At 35.4% G+C, this 22,512-nt stretch overlaps 1 protein-coding gene across 1 annotated transcript in view; it reads left to right on the plus strand.

Annotated features, from left to right (window-relative positions):
* Window positions 1-20,387, plus strand: part of LOC106876963 (uncharacterized) — a 39,467-nt gene extending 19,080 nt beyond the window's left edge. The window contains exons 2-4 of the mRNA XM_089343762.1: window positions 1,843-2,022; window positions 14,038-14,218; window positions 15,341-20,387. Of these exons, the coding sequence (XP_089199888.1) occupies window positions 1,843-2,022; window positions 14,038-14,218; window position 15,341 (362 nt within the window). The 3' untranslated portion in view covers window positions 15,342-20,387. The remainder of the gene's footprint in view (window positions 1-1,842; window positions 2,023-14,037; window positions 14,219-15,340) is intronic.
* The last annotated feature ends 2,125 nt before the right edge of the window (window positions 20,388-22,512 follow it).

Here is a 22,512-nt window from a genome sequence, read left to right on the forward strand (position 1 = left end):
TGGATTTCGTAGACGGAAACTGAAAGAAGCCTGTCGTAATATGCAACACTGAAGAGGGCAAACTATATTGAAATATGTCTCTTGTTATCATCAGTCGAGCTAATGAAGGCAGAACCCAAAGATCCACTCCTAGTTTAGCAGAAAAACGGTCGAGAAGTTTTCAACTGCATCACCTGGAACGGATATTTGGCACACTTGTTTTTGTTGTTGTTGTTGTTGTTGCTGTTCTTCTTCTTCTTCTTCTTCTTCTTCTTCTTCTTCTTCTTCTTCTTCTTTTTCTTTTTCTTCTTAATCATTCTTCTTCTTCTTCATTCTTCTTCATTTTTCTTCATTCTTCTTCATCCTCTTCTTCTTCTTCATTCTTTTTCATTCATCTTCGTAATCCTTTTTGGTTTTCCTTCTTCGCCTTCTTCTTCGTCTTCATTTTCTTTCCATTCTTTTCCTTCTTCGTTCTTCCTTCCCCTTCTCCCTCCCCACCCTAACCGCAAACCCTAGCCCTACTCCCAGAGTGAGTCAACGCTATCTTGCATTCCCCACCACCACTACTACCACTACCTTAGCACCGCTACCTTCGTCAATTCCCTCACCACCCCCAACACACACATCAAACTTAATTGTCCCCGTTGCCTCACCTTTATATTATTTTCGGCGATGGTTGTTTGCCCCGACAAAGGTCAAAGGTGAACTCGTGTAGTTCTTTATTTTTAATGAGAGTGAGAGAGAGAGAGAAAAAGAGAGAGAGAGAAAAAGAGAGAGAGAGAGAAAGAGAGAGGGGAGCTGAGAAAGAATGTGAGAGAGAGGAAGAAGGCGCAGAGAGACAGAGACAAAGAGAGAGAGAGAGAGAGAGAGAGAGAGAGAGCTGCAACGAATGTAAATTTTTGTGAGAAAACTTGTATTTTCGTTTGCGGTGGGTGGGGGTCAAACTGTTAATGTTTGACAACGATGACGATGATGATAATGATGACGATGATGTTGACGATGTGGATAGTGTTGGTGATGGTGGTGGTGATGATGATGGCGGTGGCGGTGGGGCTGATTGCGATATTATGTCAGTTGCTTTCATTATTGCGTGCTTTTACGTCACGGCAGAGCGGGATCGTAGTCGTAGTCTTAGTCGTCGTTAAGACAGCCATAATGATCTGACGGCGATGAGAAACTTATGACGAATGCAATAATTTCGAGAGTAACAACGATGACTGATGCGTTCGAGACGCTGGTGATGATGATGATGATGACAAGCGTTGGCCAGGACAACGAAGCTATTTAATATAGGTGTGTCTATGTGTGTGAAAGAGAGAGAGAGAGAGAGAGAGAGAGAGAGAGAGAGAGGGGGGAGGGAGAAAGGGTCTGAATAATTTCTCTGTGGCTGTCTGTATTTTTTCAATAAAGAACACTTTTGCTGCTTATTCAAAATATACACACTTTTCTAGTCTCAGATTTTAGTTGAATGATAATGAAATAGATAATATTTGGAAATGAATTATAATCCTATGACCCCCCCCCCCACACACACACACACTGTGTTCCCTGCCGCTTTATAAATAAATTGTTCTCTTAGCTATTCCTGCTACAATAGACAAATTTTTTAAAAATCACCAAATGTGAATTATAAAATATTTCAAAATGCACACAACTGTAATGCGATACACCTATCCGAACCCTTACCTACAGCGCTGAAACTTTGTCCTACAAAAATAATTAAAAGTAAAGAGGGTTTTTTTCGATATAAATATATATGTAAAAGAAAAAAATTCGTGAGAGTAAAAAAAAAAAACGAACAAGAAAATAAAATAAAACTCAGCGTCAAGATATTTAGACGAATTTTGTACTTTCATTGAGCAGACGACTCTGAGAAAAACGAAGCCTTATGGCGTAACTTGGAAGCCAGACGAGAAGCTGGCGAAGATGTGGATGCTGACACCTTGTGGCCACTTCTAGAACTTGAAAACCGACAGTATAACAATGCACAAGTCAAACCGCTGTCGCCCGAGACAGTGGACAGCGGGTTAAATTCGTCAGAAGGTAAGTAGACATAGCAGAGCAGTGGTCGTAGTAGAGCCGTTGTATTAATGTTCGTGCATAGATGCATATGTATACATACATATATATATATATATATATATATATATATATATATATATATATATATATATATGCTAGCAGCTGTGTCGGTGGTAGCTGTCGCATGGCTTTGTAGTACGGTGTTGTATTAAACGTTGTGATTAACCTTCATAAGTCGTCATATTCTTTTCTTTGTTGTATTATGATTTTAAAAAACGATCAAAGCCTTCTAACTCTCGCGTTTGTCATCCATAGAGCATCATATAACTCAGTTTACAATTCTTTTCTAAAGCTACAGTGTCTGTCATAGCAAAGGTCCCCCTGGACATTTCTCTCCTTATCTCTCTCTCTCTCCCTCTCTGGTCTTAGGACTCGAAGGGCCCACTTATATGGTTCCCATGGGCAATAAGCGACTGAGGTGATTACATCCACGCCTGACCGATACGCCAGTCCACCGCAGGTTCCTCCTTCACAGTTGAGTGAACAACAGCAACGTAAAGTGACGTGTTTTGCTCAAGAACTCAACGCATCGTCCACTCCAGGAATCGAAACCACGATCTGGCGATTGTGAATGCAACACCCTAGCCACTACGCCAAGCACCTTCATATATATATTATTATTGCGAGCTGGCAGAACCGTTAGCACAAGGTTAATTTGGATGCTTCCAGTCCAGGACAGCGCACGCAATGACCAGATAGTCACAGCCATCTTTGACGGATCTTCTCAATAACGTTCAACAAGTCTCTTGAAAGGCATTCACTTGTTATATGTTGCTGCCATTTTACATTTTACATTTGTAGACTCTTTGTGTAACGTCCATTTAACCTGTTTGATAAGTTCTTCGTAAGTGTCCATGTTTCTCTGCCGGATAATATCACTGATTCGACAGTTGCAAGGGACAGTTTGGTTTTAAATTGCCTGGGCAATTTGGTCTTCCAGACTTTATTCAGTTTGTGACAGGCTACCCATGCTTGTGCCTTCATGAACCTGATTATATATATATATATATATATATATATATATATATATATATATATTCTATTGGCCTCTTTCGCCGAACCACTAGCTTACGTGGACATAAACACACCAAACCGGTTTTCAAATGAATCTGGGGGACAAACAGACACACAGACACACATTTAGAGATATACATACATACACACGAACTCAGAACGTGAAGACGGACGAAGTGCCGCTAAGTACTTTTTTTGGGGGGGGGGCCGGCGCGCCAATGATTCTGTCCCTCACATGCCTTGGGTCGGCCGGGGATTATGGTAGAAAACGACTGTGCAAGGTGCCACAAAGTGGTATTGAACCCGGCACCAAGTGGCTCGGAAGCAAACTTTTTCCACACGGCTACAGCTGTGCCCATACACGCATAACACACTCACAGCGGGAAACCCACAAAGGTCACTTTGTGTGTGTGTATATGTGTGCGTTTGTGTGTGTGTATATATGTGTGTGTGTGCATATGTATACAAGCACATATATGCACATATAGTTATATATTTATGTACAAGAGTATATGCTTACGCAAACACATGCACATTCTTGTGTGTGTGTATATATATATATATATATATATATATATATACAAACATATATATATATATATATATATATATATATATACATATAGTTTTAGGGAAAATAACCAATTTTCAAGAACTCATCGATTTTAATTGAGTTTTTTACTTGTAATTTTGGATTTTGTCCCTAATAATATTATATATATATATATATATATATATATATATATATATATACAAACATATATATATATATATATATATATATATATATATATATATATACAAACATATATATATATATATATATATATATATATATATATACAAACATATATATATATATATATATATATATATATATATACATACATATAAATATAGATATACATAAACATATATATGCATATGTGTACATGTATGTATATCTTTATGTGCGTATATATGTGCGTGTGTATCTGTGTGTATATATATATATATATATATATATATATATATATATATATACACACATTTATATTTATATATATATATTTATATAAACACATCTTTATTTCCATAAACACACACACACACATGTATATATACATATACATGCCAACATATTCATTTGCATATGTATATATACACACGCACCAAATAATCAGGAAATTGCTGTGATATCTATTAAAAAAAAAACTAAAAACTCAAACAACTGGAATAAATGAATAAATAAATAGAGAATCCAAGAATAAGAGAATAAAACAGGTAAACAATACGGAAAAAACTGTGTTGTTTAATTAAAATATGGAACCATGTGTTGCAGAAGTTGTTTAATGACCTTCTCAGGGAGAAACTTTATAAACGAACACCCGCCCACCCCTCAAATGCCGTATCGACTCTCCGCCCATTCCGTTTGCAAGCATACGGAGCCCTCCCTCTGCCCTACCTCAACAAAAGTATATTTGTATGTAGATATACATAATATATATGCGTACGTGTGTGTGTGTGTGTGTGTGTCTCTTTGAGTCTGTGTTTGTTCCACCACCACCACCACCATCATCGCTTGACAACCGATGCTGGTGTGTTTATGTACCTGAAACTAGCGGTTTAGCAAATGTTATAACCAGGCGCCTGCGTATGTCCTCTGTCCACTGGTCCCGTGTTGATGTGTACAAGTATATAAACCCATATACAACACGCAGTCTCGCCACACTGTGATGCAAACACAAGGGATAATCAGTGCATTGTGGGGTAGCAGAGCATTGTGGGTAGTCGCTGTGTCACGCTTTCTGTATTCTAAACCGAAGCTTCAACTGATCGCCGAGCCGCGTTATCATAGATCGATCCGCGATAAGCATATCATAGTTCACAACTGAACGTATCATGTTATCCCGGATCAGTATTGAATGAATCAGTGATGAACGAGGCTATATGCATAAAAAAAATATAAAAGAAAATTTCTATATAATTTTCATTTCGTAATTTGCAAATGTAACGAAACAAAACTAACAATATAAACGTTTCGATCGTTCAGCTATCGTCATTGTTCTATAAAATATTTATTTAAGCAATCACTTCAATACTGGCTGATCTGTACTTCTTTTTATATCTTTTTTTTTTCTCTTTTCCGCTCTGTTCGGCTGGAGGTAGAGTTTATTAAATTATATATTCTGTAGTGGCGTGGCTTACTGTTTGACCAGACGGATGCCAGTTTTATTAAATTCAACTTGACTGCTGTTATTCAACATGTGATGCATAGATTTGTATGGTTGGCTGGTTTGCTGACTGGAAGGGCGGATGGATGGATGGATGGAGAGATATATATGTATTTATGTGTGCTTCTTTGTATGTTTGTATATATGTATTTATGTATGTGTATGTCTATATATATATATATATATATATAGCTGTTGTGGTACTCCGTCGGTTGCAACGACGAGGGTTCCAGTTGATCCGATCAACGGAACAGCCTGCTTGTGAAATTAACGTGCAAGTGGCTGAGCACTCCACAGACACGTGTACCCTTAACGTAGTTCTCGGGGTGATTCAGCGTGACACACAGTGTGACAAGGCTGGCCCCTTTGAATTACAGGCACAACAGAAACAGGAAGAAAGAGTGAGAGAAAGTTGTGGCGAAAGAGTACAGCAGGGTTCACCACCAACCCCTGCCGGAGCCTCGTGGCGCTTTTAGGTGTTTTCGGTCAACAAACATTCACAACGCCCCGGTCTGGGAATCGAAACCGCGATCCAACCACTGGTCCATTGCGCCTCCAACAACAACAATATATATATATAGATAAGGGTAAAAATTGATATTAATTAGATTGATATAAGTTTGAACCAGTGGCATAGCATATTGAAAAAATCTGAATATTCAGAGAATTATATGTACGTTATATACATATATATACACACACACATATATATATATATATATATATATATATATATATATATATATATATATATATATATATATATATATAACATATATATATATATATATAAATGTTTATATATATGTTTATATATATATATATATATATATATATATATATATATAACATATATATATATATATATAAATGTTTATATATATGTTTATATATATATATATATATATATATATATATATATAACATATATATATATATATATAAATGTTTATATATATGTTTATATATATATATATATATATATAAATGTTTATATATATGTTTATATATATATATATATATATATATATATATAACATATATATATATATATATAAATGTTTATATATATGTTTATATATATATATATATATATATATATATATATATATATATATATATAACATATATATATATATATATAAATGTTTATATATATGTTTATATATATATATATATATGTTTGTAAGCTTGTATGTGTATGCATGTTTGTATGTATTTGCGAATGTGTGTTTTTATCTCTGTATGTATGCTTGTGTGTGTGTGTGTGTGTAATCGTATATGCATATTAGCATTATGTTTGCATATATGTTTGTATGTGTGCATGACTTCATATTTACATGAATATGTGTGACTAATCGTGTATATATATTGTTTTGTACATATAGATTTATAGATGGACAGCTGTGTGTAGATACGCACATGGGCATTTTTACAATCTTGTATCCTACATGTATACGAAATTACTTGTATATACATACATGTCCGTGTGTGTGTGTGTGTATGTACACACATGCACACACGCATTCTCACACTCATATATCTTAAACAAAACATTTATTCCTGTAAGTTAACCCAGAAAAGTACATGTACCTTATATATATATATATATATATATATATATATAGATATAGATATATTTACATATGTATATTTATTCATTTACATATAGAGGCATACATATATATTGAGAAAATATACACGGTTTGCTTATCTGAATGTACATCCGTACGCATATACTTCTGCACACATATATATCTATGCACGCAAACGTTTCCATACAATTCCTGGCGCTCCCCCTCTCTCTCTCTCTCTCTCACACACACACACACACACACACAAATATCAATTGATGCTTATATACTTACACACACACATAAACGATCGCATACATATATACATACATGCTGACACATACGCACACATAAATGCATATACACAAAACAGACACACACGTACAGATAACATATCTACATACATACATACATACATGCACGCCTACAAGCATAGACCGATAAGTGCATGGATGCACATGCATATACACACTCGTACACACTCACACATACACACACACCCATACACACTCACGCACACACACTCACACATACACACTCACGCACACACACACTGCCTGTCATAGTCAGAATCTCAACTGTTTCTGTAGAACACATCACGTGATCACCTCCTCTCCTCCGCTCCAAGCACGCCCTCTCCTCCAGTGCCCCAACTGGCAGAAATTATAGGACACACGGACAAACATGCAAATTTTAGAGACCGGCCAAGTGACGTATCAACCATATCAAAAACAAATAATGGAACCGTCCAACCGTGACCAACATAGCCTGACATTTGGCATCTGTTGACTGCCAGAGCAGAAGAAGAATCAGGTGGTGGTGGATGAGGAGGCGGAGGAGGAAGAAGGAGGAGAAGAAGAAGGAGAAGAAGAAGAAGAAGGAGAAGAAGAACAACAACAGCAACAACAACAAGAGGAGAAGAAATGGAGGTGGAGAAGGGAAGGAGGAGCAGAGGGAGGAGGGGGAGGAAGAGGGGGAGGCTGGTTATTCCTACACAAAATATCTGACTATAACAACAGCCATTGTGAAAGAGCAACAAGTGACAACAACAGCAGCAACAACAACGGAAGGAACATAGAATTTGATGCCGTTCACTCGCAGACACAAACGCAAAAATAAGTGAATTCTTCCTCTCAATGAGAAGAACAGATAGAACTGCCATACAAACGGTGGCAGGAATCTCCCCCAGAACTCTGGGACGGGGTCCGACATAACGTGGTGTGGCGGTAAGGCGGAGAGTATTTTAAGAAGGACCCGAAATCGAAAGTATTTATCGATCTCATGGAACTTTCCTCGCGCTAACCGTTCTCAACGACTAGAATCTTAAAACCTAAAACAAACTTTTTTTCTCCCCCGATACTTCGCGAATCAACGTGTTGCAATTTCATGTCTGCGATCAACGTGTGGGCAGGGACACTCTCTAAACGGTCTCAAAGGGTCACTAAATTTAGATGTAGTCGCCATCTGCGAGACTTTATTTTCTGAGACACACTCGCCTGCACTCCTGGCTTTTTACGAGGTCTGCGACTCTTTCTGCTGGCCATTCAGTCGAATGGCGTAACAGATCTGTTTTGAAAAGTATGGATCCAGGTGTAAACTGTCCTTTCTGTACCCTTAGCGAGATTATCCAAGACATAAATAATTGAGTAGTTGGTAATTTTTTCGGACTAATGGTTGTTAAGTCTCAAATGGAGTTGGAAGGCTTGATTTTTCAATTGTCTAGTGTCGTTTCTGGGAATCTCTCTGCCATTAGTATTAATGGGGGACCGGAATGAGACGCACGCTGAGACTGTGTAGGAAAAACTGATAAAGAGTTGAATGTAAAAGTCTTCCAGCTCAAGCGTTTCCTGTTTTTTTATGGGTATCGCTTATTTTGTTCGTCAGACCGTGAATTGTCCAGATCGTGTCTGGACAGAGTTTTATATTGAATTAACCAATAAGGGTATAATAAATTGTCCATAGTTCCTGCTAGTTGTCTATAAATTTCAATGAATGAGCCTTGAGTCTAGGTTAGAAACCGGCACTTTCTCTATTGGCATGAAATCTTGAAATAAAAACTGAACAAAGACATACATACATGTTGTTGTTGGCACTCCGTCGGTTACGAAGTCGAGGGTTCCAGTTGATCCGATCAACGGAACAGCCTGCTCGTGAAATTAACGTGCAAGTGGCTGAGCACTCCACAGACACGTGTACCCTTAACATAGTTCTCGGGGGATATTCAGCGTGACACACAGTGTGACAAGGCTGACCCTTTGAATTACAGGCACAACAGAAACAGGAAGTAAGAGTGAGAGAAAGTCGTGGTGGAAGAGTAGAACAGGGTTCGTCACCATCCCCTGCCGGAGCCTCGTGGAGCTTTAGGTGTTTTCGCTCAATAAACACTCACAACGTCCGGTCTGGGAATCGAAACTGCGATCCTGTGACCGCGAGTCCGCTGCCCTAGCCACTGGACCATTGCGCCTCCACTACATACATACATACAAACAGACAGATAGAGATAGACAGACATATATATATATATATATAAACAATATATGAGTATATGCATATATATGTACATGTATGTACATACCTTCATCTACATGTACATATAGATACATAACTGGGTACATGACGTGGCAAAAGAACAAGGACAAAATGGTAAACAAGGTACAACAAACAAGCAAGCCACATAGAAACATCTCCTTCATCAGCTGCCACCATTAAAACACCGGCGTTTCGAAGAATATATATATATATATATAAAATTTAAGGAATGGAGAAAGCGCATGTTATAACTGCATACTTTATTCCTACATATGTTTCAAAGGATTACAACCTGTGTGATCCATAGGGATCTGTTATGTTAAAATTGTAACCTTCTCTTCAGGGAAAGCATGGGAATCATCTTAAACGTAAGACATTATATATATATATATATATACCGGAGTAAGCACATGAAATGTGCAACAAGGTGGAAAAAAGAGTACTCAAATACCAGAGGTAGAGTAATATGCTTTATTTAAAAGCAGCAGAAATATAACAAAAAAACCGTTACTCTGAGTTTCACGTTCCCGTTCATCGGACAGTTTTGTTAGAAATTCTAACAAAATTAGAAATTAGAAATTCTAACAAAACTGTCCGATGAACGGGAACGTGAAACTCAGAGTAACGGTTTTTTTGTTATATTTCTGCTGCTTTTAAATAAAGTATATATGAGAGTTGTGGTGCCGTTGTTATATCAGAAGCAGTGATGAATGAAGAGGAAGAAGTAGTGCAGGTGGCGGTGGCGGTGGTGCTGCTCCAATGGTAGAAATAGAAGTGGCAATTACCTACCATATTTCTATAAAACCCACAATTCTTCTATTCATGATTTCCTTTCAAAACATAATTCCACAATGATGTTTATATATATATATATATATGTTTGTGTGTGTGTGTGTGTATAAGTAAGTAAGTACATGTGCAGATGCGTATGTAGATGATTTTTTTGGATGTGTGTGTGTATGTTTGTGTTTGTTGTAAATCTCATCCGTTTACGTGTATGGCGGGGGGGGGGGGGGTATCAACACGCAAATATGCTCTGGACGGCATAGCATAAAGTAATACTGTGTGTATACATATACACATTTCTGCATTTATGTGTGTGTGTGTATATATATATATATATATATATGTATACATGTATGTATGTATGTATATATATATATATATATATATATATATATATATATATATATATATATGTATACATGTATGTATGTATGTATACATCAATGTGTGTATATATATGTATGTATGCATGAATGTATGTATGTGTATATATGTATGTGCATTCATGTAATACGTATATCTATATTCAATGAATATATATATATATATATATATATATATATATATGAATAATATCAATGAATGTATATATATGTATGTATGTATATATACATATATATATATATATATATATATATATATATATATATATATATATATATATATGGGGGGGAGACAGACAGACAGACAGATAAATGTTTATATCGGCGATAGAGAATAGATGTTATATATATATATATATATATATATATATATATATATATATATATATATATATATATATATATATATATATATGCGCGTGTGGTCGCGCGTGTATGTATACATGTGTCGAGTTTTGTTTACAAGGTATCATATATAATATATATATATATATATAGATAGATATATACATATATATATATATATATATATATATTTGGGGCAAAAATAATTGCATAGATATGTTGCGTCGATGAAAGGAATGTTGTGACAACAAAGTGTTATATTAATAGCCATTGAAGAAATAAGATATTGTTCGGGGATGGCTTACAGGGCAGCGGGCATGGAGATGAAGGGGACGGAGTGAAAATAGGGGCGGGGTATGACGGTTGTGAATTATGTGGAGTTGGCGTATGGTAGAGTTTCTGCTATCAATAGATACCTATATATTATATAGAAATATGTGTACATAATACACACTTGCACACACATATATGTATGTATAAATCTGTTTGTATACATATATATATAAACAAGTATATATATGTGTGTATAAAATACATATATGAGGGCTTTCTGTTTTACATTTATATATATATATATATATGTATATATATATATGCTCAATTTATATATGTACGTAGGTGTGTGCATAAATAGTATTTCTATATATATGTGTTAGTGCGCGCGCAAGTGTGTATATACATATACTTATATATGTATATAAGTATATACATATATATTCATATATATATACTTGTATATGTGTGTATATATATATGTGCATATATATATATACACACCACTCCCTTTTTTTGCTATACATATATATATTCTTTTAGTTGTTCCAGTCGTGTGACTACAGCCATGCTGGAGCACCGCCTTTAGTCAAACAAATCGACCCCAGAACTTATTCTTTCGGACTCTTTTGCCGAACCGCTAAGTTACGGAAACGTAAACACATCAGCATCGGTTTTCAAGTGATGCTGGGAGGACAAATAGAGATACACAATCATATATATATATATATATATATATATATATATATATATGATGGACATGGTAACCCAAGGCCTCCTGGATTTATTTCTAAGTGCTACCAGTCAGCTCTGCTGAGGCGGTCAAGCATGAGAATTTGGGTGGAACGGCTCCCTCTGTGTCCACATTTCCACGACTTTCGGCAACATAGTTCCCCACTGTATGTCCTGGGATGAAGGACACTTTTACTCAACCTGTGGTTTCGAAACTGACCGTTGTCACGCGAAATTCTTAGACCACCACCCTCCCCCGTTTGTTTCTGAGTGTGAGTGTGTGTATGTGTTCGTGTATAAAAACTATTTTAGCATAGTCAATAGTTATTAGTGGGGGGTGAGGTAATAACTGTTAATGCTTCCGCTGGTCCGTCCACCATTCGCCTCAGATAGCCTTCCTAAATCCGTCAGCATTTCAAAACGTCTCGGCCACATCTTCTGAACGAAGTAAGGTTAGTGGCATATTGCTGCCGTAATTTACAAAATCAATAAACGATCGATCGCATGCATTGTTGCAATAGTTATGGTTGTTGTTGTGGTCGTTGTTGTTAATTCTCTCGTTGTTGTTGTTGTTGTTGTTAAACTTGTTATTGTTGTGTCTTTGAAGCCCATGTTACTGTTTCATCTCATGTACGTTTATTTCTATGCACAGTAAACGTATTTGTCCCCCAAAATAGAAGCAATTTGCAAATTCCGGAAAATGAAATTGAAGCGATTTTGTTTCAAATCTTGTCCCCAATATTGGAAAATGAACAAGATTTGGAGAGTGGATCGACGAACGCCTAACGAACCGGGGGAAGTTCGATGCCACAGCAATTGGACACAGTTTTTACCAAAGATGTGTGCCCCGTTTTGAAATAGATCCTATATTTATACACACACACTATATATATTTATATATGCATACACACATACATACAAATAGATAGATAGATAGAGAGAGAGAGAGAGAGATATGTATGTATGTGTATATATATATATATATATATATATATATATATATATATATATATATATATATATTTATATACACATATATACATTTATATATACATGTATATGTACATATATATACTTCTTTAGACATATAGACATATATGAACATATGCATGAACATATGCGTATAGCATATATATGTATGTGTGTTAGTATATATATATATATATATATATATGTATATAAAGTGAGAGAAAGAGAAAAGAGAGCAGAAAAAAAGCAAATATACACTCCCATATTTGTGTGTGTGTGTGTATTTATGTATGTCTGCACGTGTATGTATATATATATATCTATTGAGTGTGTGTACGTGTATGTATGTAGTAGCCTGTGTGTGTGTGTTATTCACAACGAACCAACACAAAAGAGCGGCCTCAAAGGAAAGAAGTGTACATTGTTACACAAAAACAAGCTTCCTTTCGCTGCGCTGGCTTTTTTACTATTTGATTTATGTGACCGGATTACTGAGCGTGAGCGGGAGCGCCGGTGCGTCTCAGTGCGTGCGAGTTCGTCGGGCTGTGTGTGTGTATCTGTCTACCAACGTGTGCATCTCCGCAGCTGTGTGCGATTTCTTCGACTAAAGGCGGTGCTCCAGCATGGCAGCAAATGACTAAAACAAGTAAAAGAATATACACCAGATGGTGCCATAGAAAGTCTTAATTGGACTACATCAGTTGACCATGCAAGGAGCGTGCAGAGAGCACAGAATAAGGAGGGAAGGTCATGGTGATACTCCAGCACGACCGCAGCCACTTGGCTGAAACGCATAAAATATCTATACATATATATATATATATATATATATATATATATATATATATATATATATATATATATATATATATATATATCGGAGAGTGAAAAACGTGTTCGAGTAACGTTTGCACGTGTACACGCGCGCGCATACATACATACATATATACATACATATATATACATACATACAAGCATACAAGATTATCCTGTTTCCTGTTGTTTAAATTGCAATGAAAGAATTTTGTTTTTTAGTTGGTTTTTATTTCTTTTTTTTTTTTAGGATAAATAAAACAGCCAACGAATATCTTATTAACAAACACTTTTTTGTCATGTGATTTCTTTTTTTTTTTTTTTTTTCCTGTTACCTTTTTGCAGACACGAACGGCCAATACAGACATAACGGTTTCAATATCCAGCGGATGCTCAGAACTGGCAAAGTGCGAAAGTCTGCCGATGTGATGCCGACAGTGGACAGACGGAGGATAGGGGGATGTATAAGATCCTGCTTACAGACAGGCTCCATGTCATTTATCGGTTGTCACATGATGTGTGCTTGGTAAGTCACGTGGTTCCAGCCACATGTTTGTTTTCCATCTCTCTTTCCGTTTTTATTCTTGTCTCGGTTCACTTATCGAAATGCTGGTCCAGGGTCTGTCCATTTCTCTTCGCCCTTTACACCCCCGATTCCGGAGTTTGACATTCACCCCAGTGAATCCCTCTGTAATAACATCGCTGCCCACTTCGGTGAAGTTGGTGACATCTTCAATGGATTCTTGATTCGCAAGAATTTGCATCTCTCCTTGCCCAATGGCCTACATCAGAGGTTCCCAAACTTTTTAGAGACGCGACCCACTATTTATGACACCAGTTTGTGGCGACCCACTTAACTCTACTGGGTAAAAACATTAATGAAAGAAACAAATTTTTATAACTGTTTCAACGTCTCCATACCCAATGGGCAGGTATTAACTCTAATACAAAACCTCGAAGCAGTAACTGTTATCGGTTCGATCAGTGTTGTACGGAGCCTAGTTTAAAGTTCTCTTATAAATAGGTAAAAACAGACTTTTCCTTTTTACGATTACGTACGAATAAATAACTTGAGAAAATGACCACCTCTGATTTGTTAAGTTCGTGAAAAAAGCCTACTGCTTGATAAAACAACCAGTCTGGTATTGAAAGCATGAGTGTTGAACTATCTCGATAGACAGCTATGTGGTAAGAAGTTTGCCTGCCAGCCACATGGTTCCGAGTTCAGTCGCACTACATGGCACCTTGGACAAGTGTTTTCTCATATAAGCTGACTAAAGCATTGCGAGTGGATTTGGTAGACAGAAACTGAAAGAAACTAAGGCGGGGGGGGGGGGGGCTGGCTGGCAGAATCGTTAGCACGGTGGGTGAAATGCTTAACGGTATTTTGTCTGCCGTTACGTTCTGAGTTCAAATTCCGCCGAGGTCGACTTTGCCTTTCATCCTTTCAGGGTCGATTAAATAAGTACCAGTTACACAATGGATTCAATGTAATCGACTTAATCCCTTGTTTGTCCCCTCCATGTTTAGCCCCTTGTGGGCAGTAAAGAAATAAGAAACTATGTATGTATGTATGTATGCATAATGTGTCCGGACATACCCATATAATGTGTTTGTTTAATGTTTTTAACTTTCTTTTCCATTCCAGATCTTGGCTGCTCGGAATACCTGAAATTTTTTTTTTTTTTAAAACCCCAAAATCTGAAACCTGACGTTTGAGCACATTCCAGAATCTTTTGGAAGATTCTTCCTACCATTCCTTGTTTTGTGAACTTTGTCGACCTCGTTTCAGGATTGGAACTGGTATCCATACACACACACACACACACACACACACACACACACACACACACACACATGCACAGACCGACTCACAGACATACACATGCATACATAAATGTACATACATACATACTTCCACAGATGTATAATTTACGAATATATATCTATCTACCTATATATATATATATATATATATATATATATACACAGACACACAAACACGCATGTGTGTGTGTGTGTGTGTATGTGCAAGTATACACATACACCCGCAGGCTTATACATTGTTTTAAACATAGACACATACATTTATATTTATGTCAGCATGAAGAGTGTATATAAATAAATTTGTCTCCTCTCTTTCTCTCTGTCGCTCACCCTTTTATCTTCCTCTCTTTCTGTGCTTACATATACACATATACACATATGTATACATGCATATATACATTTATATATATATGCATATATATATGCATATATATATATATATATATATATAGTTTTAGGGAAAATAACCAAGTTTCAAGAACTCATCGATGAAAATCCACTATCACATATAGAAAAATTAACAATTAAAAGCACAATAAATGCTTTATCTTATCTTATCTTATGATATTTACTTTACTTTATATTATACTCATTTATTGTGCTTTTAATTATTAATTTTTCTATATGTGATAGTGGATTTTCATCGATGAGTTCTTGAAACTTGGTTATTTTCCCTAAAACTATATATTTTATATATATTTTATCTATAAAGCTCAAATTAATTTTGATTTTTTATAAATTGATTTTAATTGAGTTTTTACCTGTAATTTTGGATTTTGTCCCTAATATTATTATATATATATATGCACAAACGCACACACACACACACACACACACAATCGTAAGTGTAGAAATAGATGTTTATATATTAGTGGAGGCAACAGGGAGTGTTGTACATGGAGGAATGAATGGTGAAAAGGAGGGATGGAAGGAAGGAAGGAAGGAAGGGAACCAGTAGACGAATACCGAAAGACTTTCAAGCATCAATTCTGACGACGAAAGGAACGAAAAACAGCAATAAAATAGAACAAAAAATAATTTTAAAAAAAACTACATTAGCGCCACCGCCATCGCCACCAACACTAACAGCAACAACGGTGACAACTACCGCAACAACAACAACACTAACAATAAAAATAACAACAACAACAACAGTCTCTTACAGACTGATGATTTTCTTTTCTTCTTGCTTTTGTCTTGGCATTTTTGGGGGGGGGGGGGACTTTTAGTTGTGTTTACTTTGAAGAACTCTTCAGAAAGGGCAGTGCATGAACACCACATAATCACATAGTAACTGACAGCATATTATGAGCTTATATATGTGTGCGCGTGTGTCTCTGCATCTGTATGTATGTACATGAATATATGTACGTGTGTATGTGTGTATATATATATGTATCTATGTGTTTGTATGTGTAGTTTATGTATGTATATGTAGCCTATATTGAGGATATAAATTATAGATATATGCATATATAAATGTGTATGTATGTAAGTACTTATATATGTGTGCGTGTGCTTGTGTATTTGCAAACACATGCACATATACGTACACATATACAAATAAATATATATAGTGAGAGAGAGGCAGACGAACAGACAGACATATAGACAGATACGTACACATACATACATACATCACACATAGATATATATAGACCTATTTATGGTTATACATCATGCATTTAGTTTTCAGATACTGCAGTGGCTGATTTTAGGCCGTTACTTTTTTCCCTGTTTCACCCTATCACACACACTCCACACACACACACACTCTCACCACACACACACACTCTCACCACACACACACACACTCTCACCACACACACACACACTCTCACCACATACACACATGGCCTTGCCTCCATGACAACCAGTTATATCATGAGGTTAACGCAAAAGAAAATATGAGGATCCAAATGTTAAACAGTTTTACTCATAAATTCCACAATAATAAACAGTTTTCCTCTGCTTCTAGCATTCAAAAACTGATATATTCCTTTCCAGCCTTTAAAAATACACTTAGTCTTTCAAAGTAATATTCGAAAAGTCCTATTCTTTCATACGAAAACAGCTATACTTCATAAGCTCATCATTAAAAACAGTTACATCCTTTCAATCAGAAATAACAGTACTTTTACATTCCAATATTAAAAAACAGAAATAGTTATACTTCAGCTCATCATTAAAAGCAGTTATACTCGTTTAATCTGAAATAGTTGTACTTTTACATTCCAACAAAACCAAATCAATTATACTCCTTCAATATAACATTTTAAAATAGTTATACTTGTTTGCCACCACATTAAATAATAGTTATATACCTTCGTTATAACACAGCCGTACTACTTCTTCCATTCATTAAAAACTGTTAGGATTTTTCTTTCCTTCACTTAAAGACAGTAACACCTTTTCATTCTTTGAAGCTTGTAAACTTTACAAACAAGTATAATTTAAACTGTAACGCTTAACAAAAATTATATTCCTTTATTTCCACATTAAAAAACAATTACTTCAATCCAACATTAAAAACAAATTTTCTTTTTAAAGTTGAAAATAATTAGGATCTTTCCTTCAAGTTTTTGAAGCATATTTCCTCATTTCCACGTGATATATTCGTGTTCCATCATTTAAAAACTGCATTACCCCTTTCATTTCAATGTAAAACTACTTCATTGCAGCATTTAAAAACACTTACACCCTTCCATTCCATTATAAAAAGACTGGTACTTTTTTCATTCTCGCATTTAAAAGCAGATATACTATATCTAACACTAGATATATCATTCTAGTGTTTCACAACGGCTATATTCTTTCATTCCAACATTTAGAAACAGTTAAACTCTTCTTTAAGTTCATTATTTTTTTTTAAAAAAGCAGTATTCATTCAATCCAATACAAAAGAGATATGCTCCTTCTTAAAAACATTTAAAAAGCTGTACTCCTTCATATCAACTCTTAAAAACAGTTAAAATTCCTTGACTGTAGTATTTAATAACAATTACACACCCATTTCAACGTTTGGAAACAGTTATACACTTTTAGTTCTATATTTAAAAATAGTTATTCATCCTAGTTAAGACATATAAAAACTGTTATACTCTCTCATTCCAACAATTGAAAACAGTTACGTGTTTTTATTCCATTATATAAACAGTTATTCTCTTTAATTTATGTATTTAAAAAATTATACTTATTTCTTTCAATATGTAAAACAGTTATACTCCAAAACTCTTGCATTTAAAAAACAGATATACTCTTTACTTCCATTTAAAAACATATTTAATTCCTGCATTTAAAAACTGTTATTTCTTTCAATACATAAAAACAGTTTAATTCTTAAATTTCAGCATTTAAAGACATATTTAATTCCTATATTTAAAGATAGATATACTATTTTATTCCAATATAAAAAGAACTCTACTTTATTTCCCCGCATTTAAATACATTTATATTTTAATTCCTACGTTTAAAAACAATTAAATTCTTTTATTCCAATATTTAAAAAAAAAAAAACCCAAACATTTATTCTCTTCAGTTATAATATTTCTATTATACCAGCATCTAAAATTTATGAGGTAATAAAACGAAAGGATCACCGTCGTCAGAGTTTCAATTCCGGTCGAAGCCTTATGACACACACATCGACTCGCTTCACTTCAAGAGTCGGTTATGCTAATAATAAACTCACACAAATAAACATCACAGCATTTCCTTCACCTCCTCCTCCTCCTCCTTCTCCTTCTACTACTACTACTGCTACTGCTACCACCTTTCTCTCCCTAAATCTGTTGACGTGAAGGCGTTTTTCGTAAATGTTCTTGTTCTTGTTATTATTGTTCGTTGCTGTTGTTGTTATTTTTTCGCTTCACCCCCCCTCTCTTACTCGCCCCACTCCACACACGACCATCCACCATCAAGCAACCCCTTCCTTGCCCCCCCCCCCCCCACACATATCCATCTACATACCAATATACAGGTGTGTATATACATATATACATATATACATATATATATATATATACACACACACACACCCATATACACAAACTCACAAGTATTTTCACACATTTACAGAAACACACACACACACACATATTCGTAGACAAGCACATACGTACACATGTATACACACATATATACCCAGGCATACAACGACATGCATATACAAGCATACACCCTCACTTGTACACTATACGCAAATACGCATACATCTCTGTACACACACACACATATATAGATATATATATATATATATATATATACACGTACATTTATATACACATACATTCACATATACACACTAGCATGTGAAAATAAAGGCTTAAAGGGACATACATCCACACACACACATACATACACAAATACACACTGGTGTGTATATATATATATATATATGTATATATATATATGTATATATATATATATATGTATATATGTATCTGTATATATATGTGTGAGTGTGTGTGCGTGTATGTATGTATACGCACACACACATGGCACCATTTTTGGGACAATCATGAAGCTATGGGTTCGCTACACACATCATATATTTAGACACACACGCATGCACACACACACACACACATATATACACACACACATACACACACACGTACACACACACATACTCAGTCGGGACGGAGGAAATAATATTTAACAAAAAAAATAAATAAATAAAATATTAACATTTTTTTTTTTTTTTTTTTTTTTTTCAGAAAATACTAATTTAAAAAACATAAAAATGACAATTACGAAAAGGAAAATTTGATTCTTGAAATAAAATTATTTAAATTGTGAATAAAATTTTGAAAAATGAAATTTAAAAAAATAAAAACAATTTTTCTTCTTATTTTACTGGCACAGAATTTGTGTTGTGATTTTTTCCTTCATCTTGTTTCTCTTCTTCTTCTTCTAACCCATCACAAATGACTGGAGAACTTCCATAGACCCTTCACAAATGACAGGAGGACTTCCATGGACCCTTCACAAATGACTGGAGGACTTCCATAGACCCTTCACAAATGACTGGAGGACTTCCATGGACCCTTCACAAATGACTGGAGGACTTCCATGGGCCCTTCATAAATGACTGGAGGACTTCCATAGCCCCTTCACAAATGACTGGAGGACTTCCATGGACCCTTCACAAATGACTGGAGGACTTCCATAGACCCTTCACAAATGACTGGAGGAGTTCCATGGACCCTTCACAAATGACTGGAGCGCTACAACAAATGCATTGAATTGAGAAGATCCTAATTAGAAGGTAATTAGAGTTCTGTACTCCTTTGAAATAACCAAATGTCTCTCCTGAAAAAAACCTGAAAACTTTTGGTTTTACAAGGTACAAACCTTGTTCATCAAATACCATGCATCATAATTCTTGATTTATTAAAATTATCTTCCCATTGAGAGTTGGGTAAGCAAATGCCTCGTAATTAAGATAGTCAGCAAATGAAAAGAGGGATAAGCCCAAGAACCAGGAATTCACTGAAACTGGCCTGCCGTTAACAAAAATACAGTTTGCCTGGATACATGAGGACAGCTGTTCCTACCTCAATAGGCGTCATCAGCAAAAGGGATAAGCCTACATCAAATACCTATCTATCTTTACATTTATGTATTGAAAGATGGAGAAGTGCCGAGATAGAGAAATTCACTAACAAGGCTTTGGTTAGCTCGTGGCTATTGTAGAAGACACTTGCTCAAGGTGCCACGCAGTGGGACTGAAGCAGGAAACATGTATTATATGTGTGTGTGTGTGTGTGTGTTTAGATGCAGGTATGGCTGTGTGGTAAGAAGCTTACTTCCCCGACCTCATGGTCCCCGGGTTCAGTCCCACTGCGTGGCACCTTGGGTAAGTGTATTCTACTATAGCCTCGGGCCGACCAAAGCCTTGTGAGTGGATTTGATAGACGGAAACTGAAAGCTCATCGTATATATCTGTGTGTGTGTGTATGTATATACATGTGTGTGTGTGCGTGTCTGTGAGCATCTGTGTTTGTCCCCCACCATCGCTTGACAACCGATGCTGGTGTGTTTATGTCCCCGTAACATAGCAGTTCGATGAACGAGAGCGATACAGTAAGTACTAGGTTTACAAAGAATAAGTTCTAGGGTCAATTTGTTCGGCTATAAAGGCGGTGCTCCAGTATGGCCGCAGTCAAATGACTGAAACAAATAAAAGAATATATATGCCTGTGTATGTACTCATAGACACATAGATATATAAGTGTGAGTGTGGGCATATATATATATATATACACACACATATGTATATACATTATATACTCGCGCGCACACATTCACGCACTAAATAAACAAGCTGAAAGGCAAAAATCAATTTACACTCTCACCCTGACAGATTTATTAAGCGAACCGTTAGCATCTAATCTTCCTAAAAAAAAAAAAAAGAAACCACCCCACTTTCTCTCTTCACCGTCATCCATCACTTCTAAACATTCTTTGACCTTAAAGCACCCGCCATCAACCTCTTCACGTCATCTTTATCAAATCACTGCAGCCATTACACTGCTCGCATATTTAACAACCAATGAAGAGAAGGGAATTTTTCAAGTTTTGACGTAATTAATGTCGATATAGTCGTTGTTGTTGTTATATTAAGGTGTATAGAGTCGTTCTACACACTTGTTAATGTATTTTTATGAGGTTTTGTACATTTATTTGCCTACTAAATTCGTTAGAATGGATGCTAGCGTTAATGTCGTCTGCTTCTTTGAATTAGTTGATTGGGTTTTCATTTCATTATTGGTGTGAGAGGAATCCAGATAATTACTCCTAATTAGCTCTAAAAACTACTAAACTACTATGTGTGTTTTATGTATGTGTATATATATATATATATATATATATATATATATATATATATATATATATATATATGTGTGTGTGTGTGTGTGTGTGTGTGTGTATATATATATATATATATATATATATATATATATATATATATATATATATATATACATA

The sequence above is a fragment of the Octopus bimaculoides genome, chromosome 28 (genome assembly GCF_046866305.1).
Source record: "Octopus bimaculoides isolate indiv1 chromosome 28, ASM4686630v1, whole genome shotgun sequence".
NCBI lineage: Eukaryota > Metazoa > Mollusca > Cephalopoda > Octopoda > Octopodidae > Octopus > Octopus bimaculoides.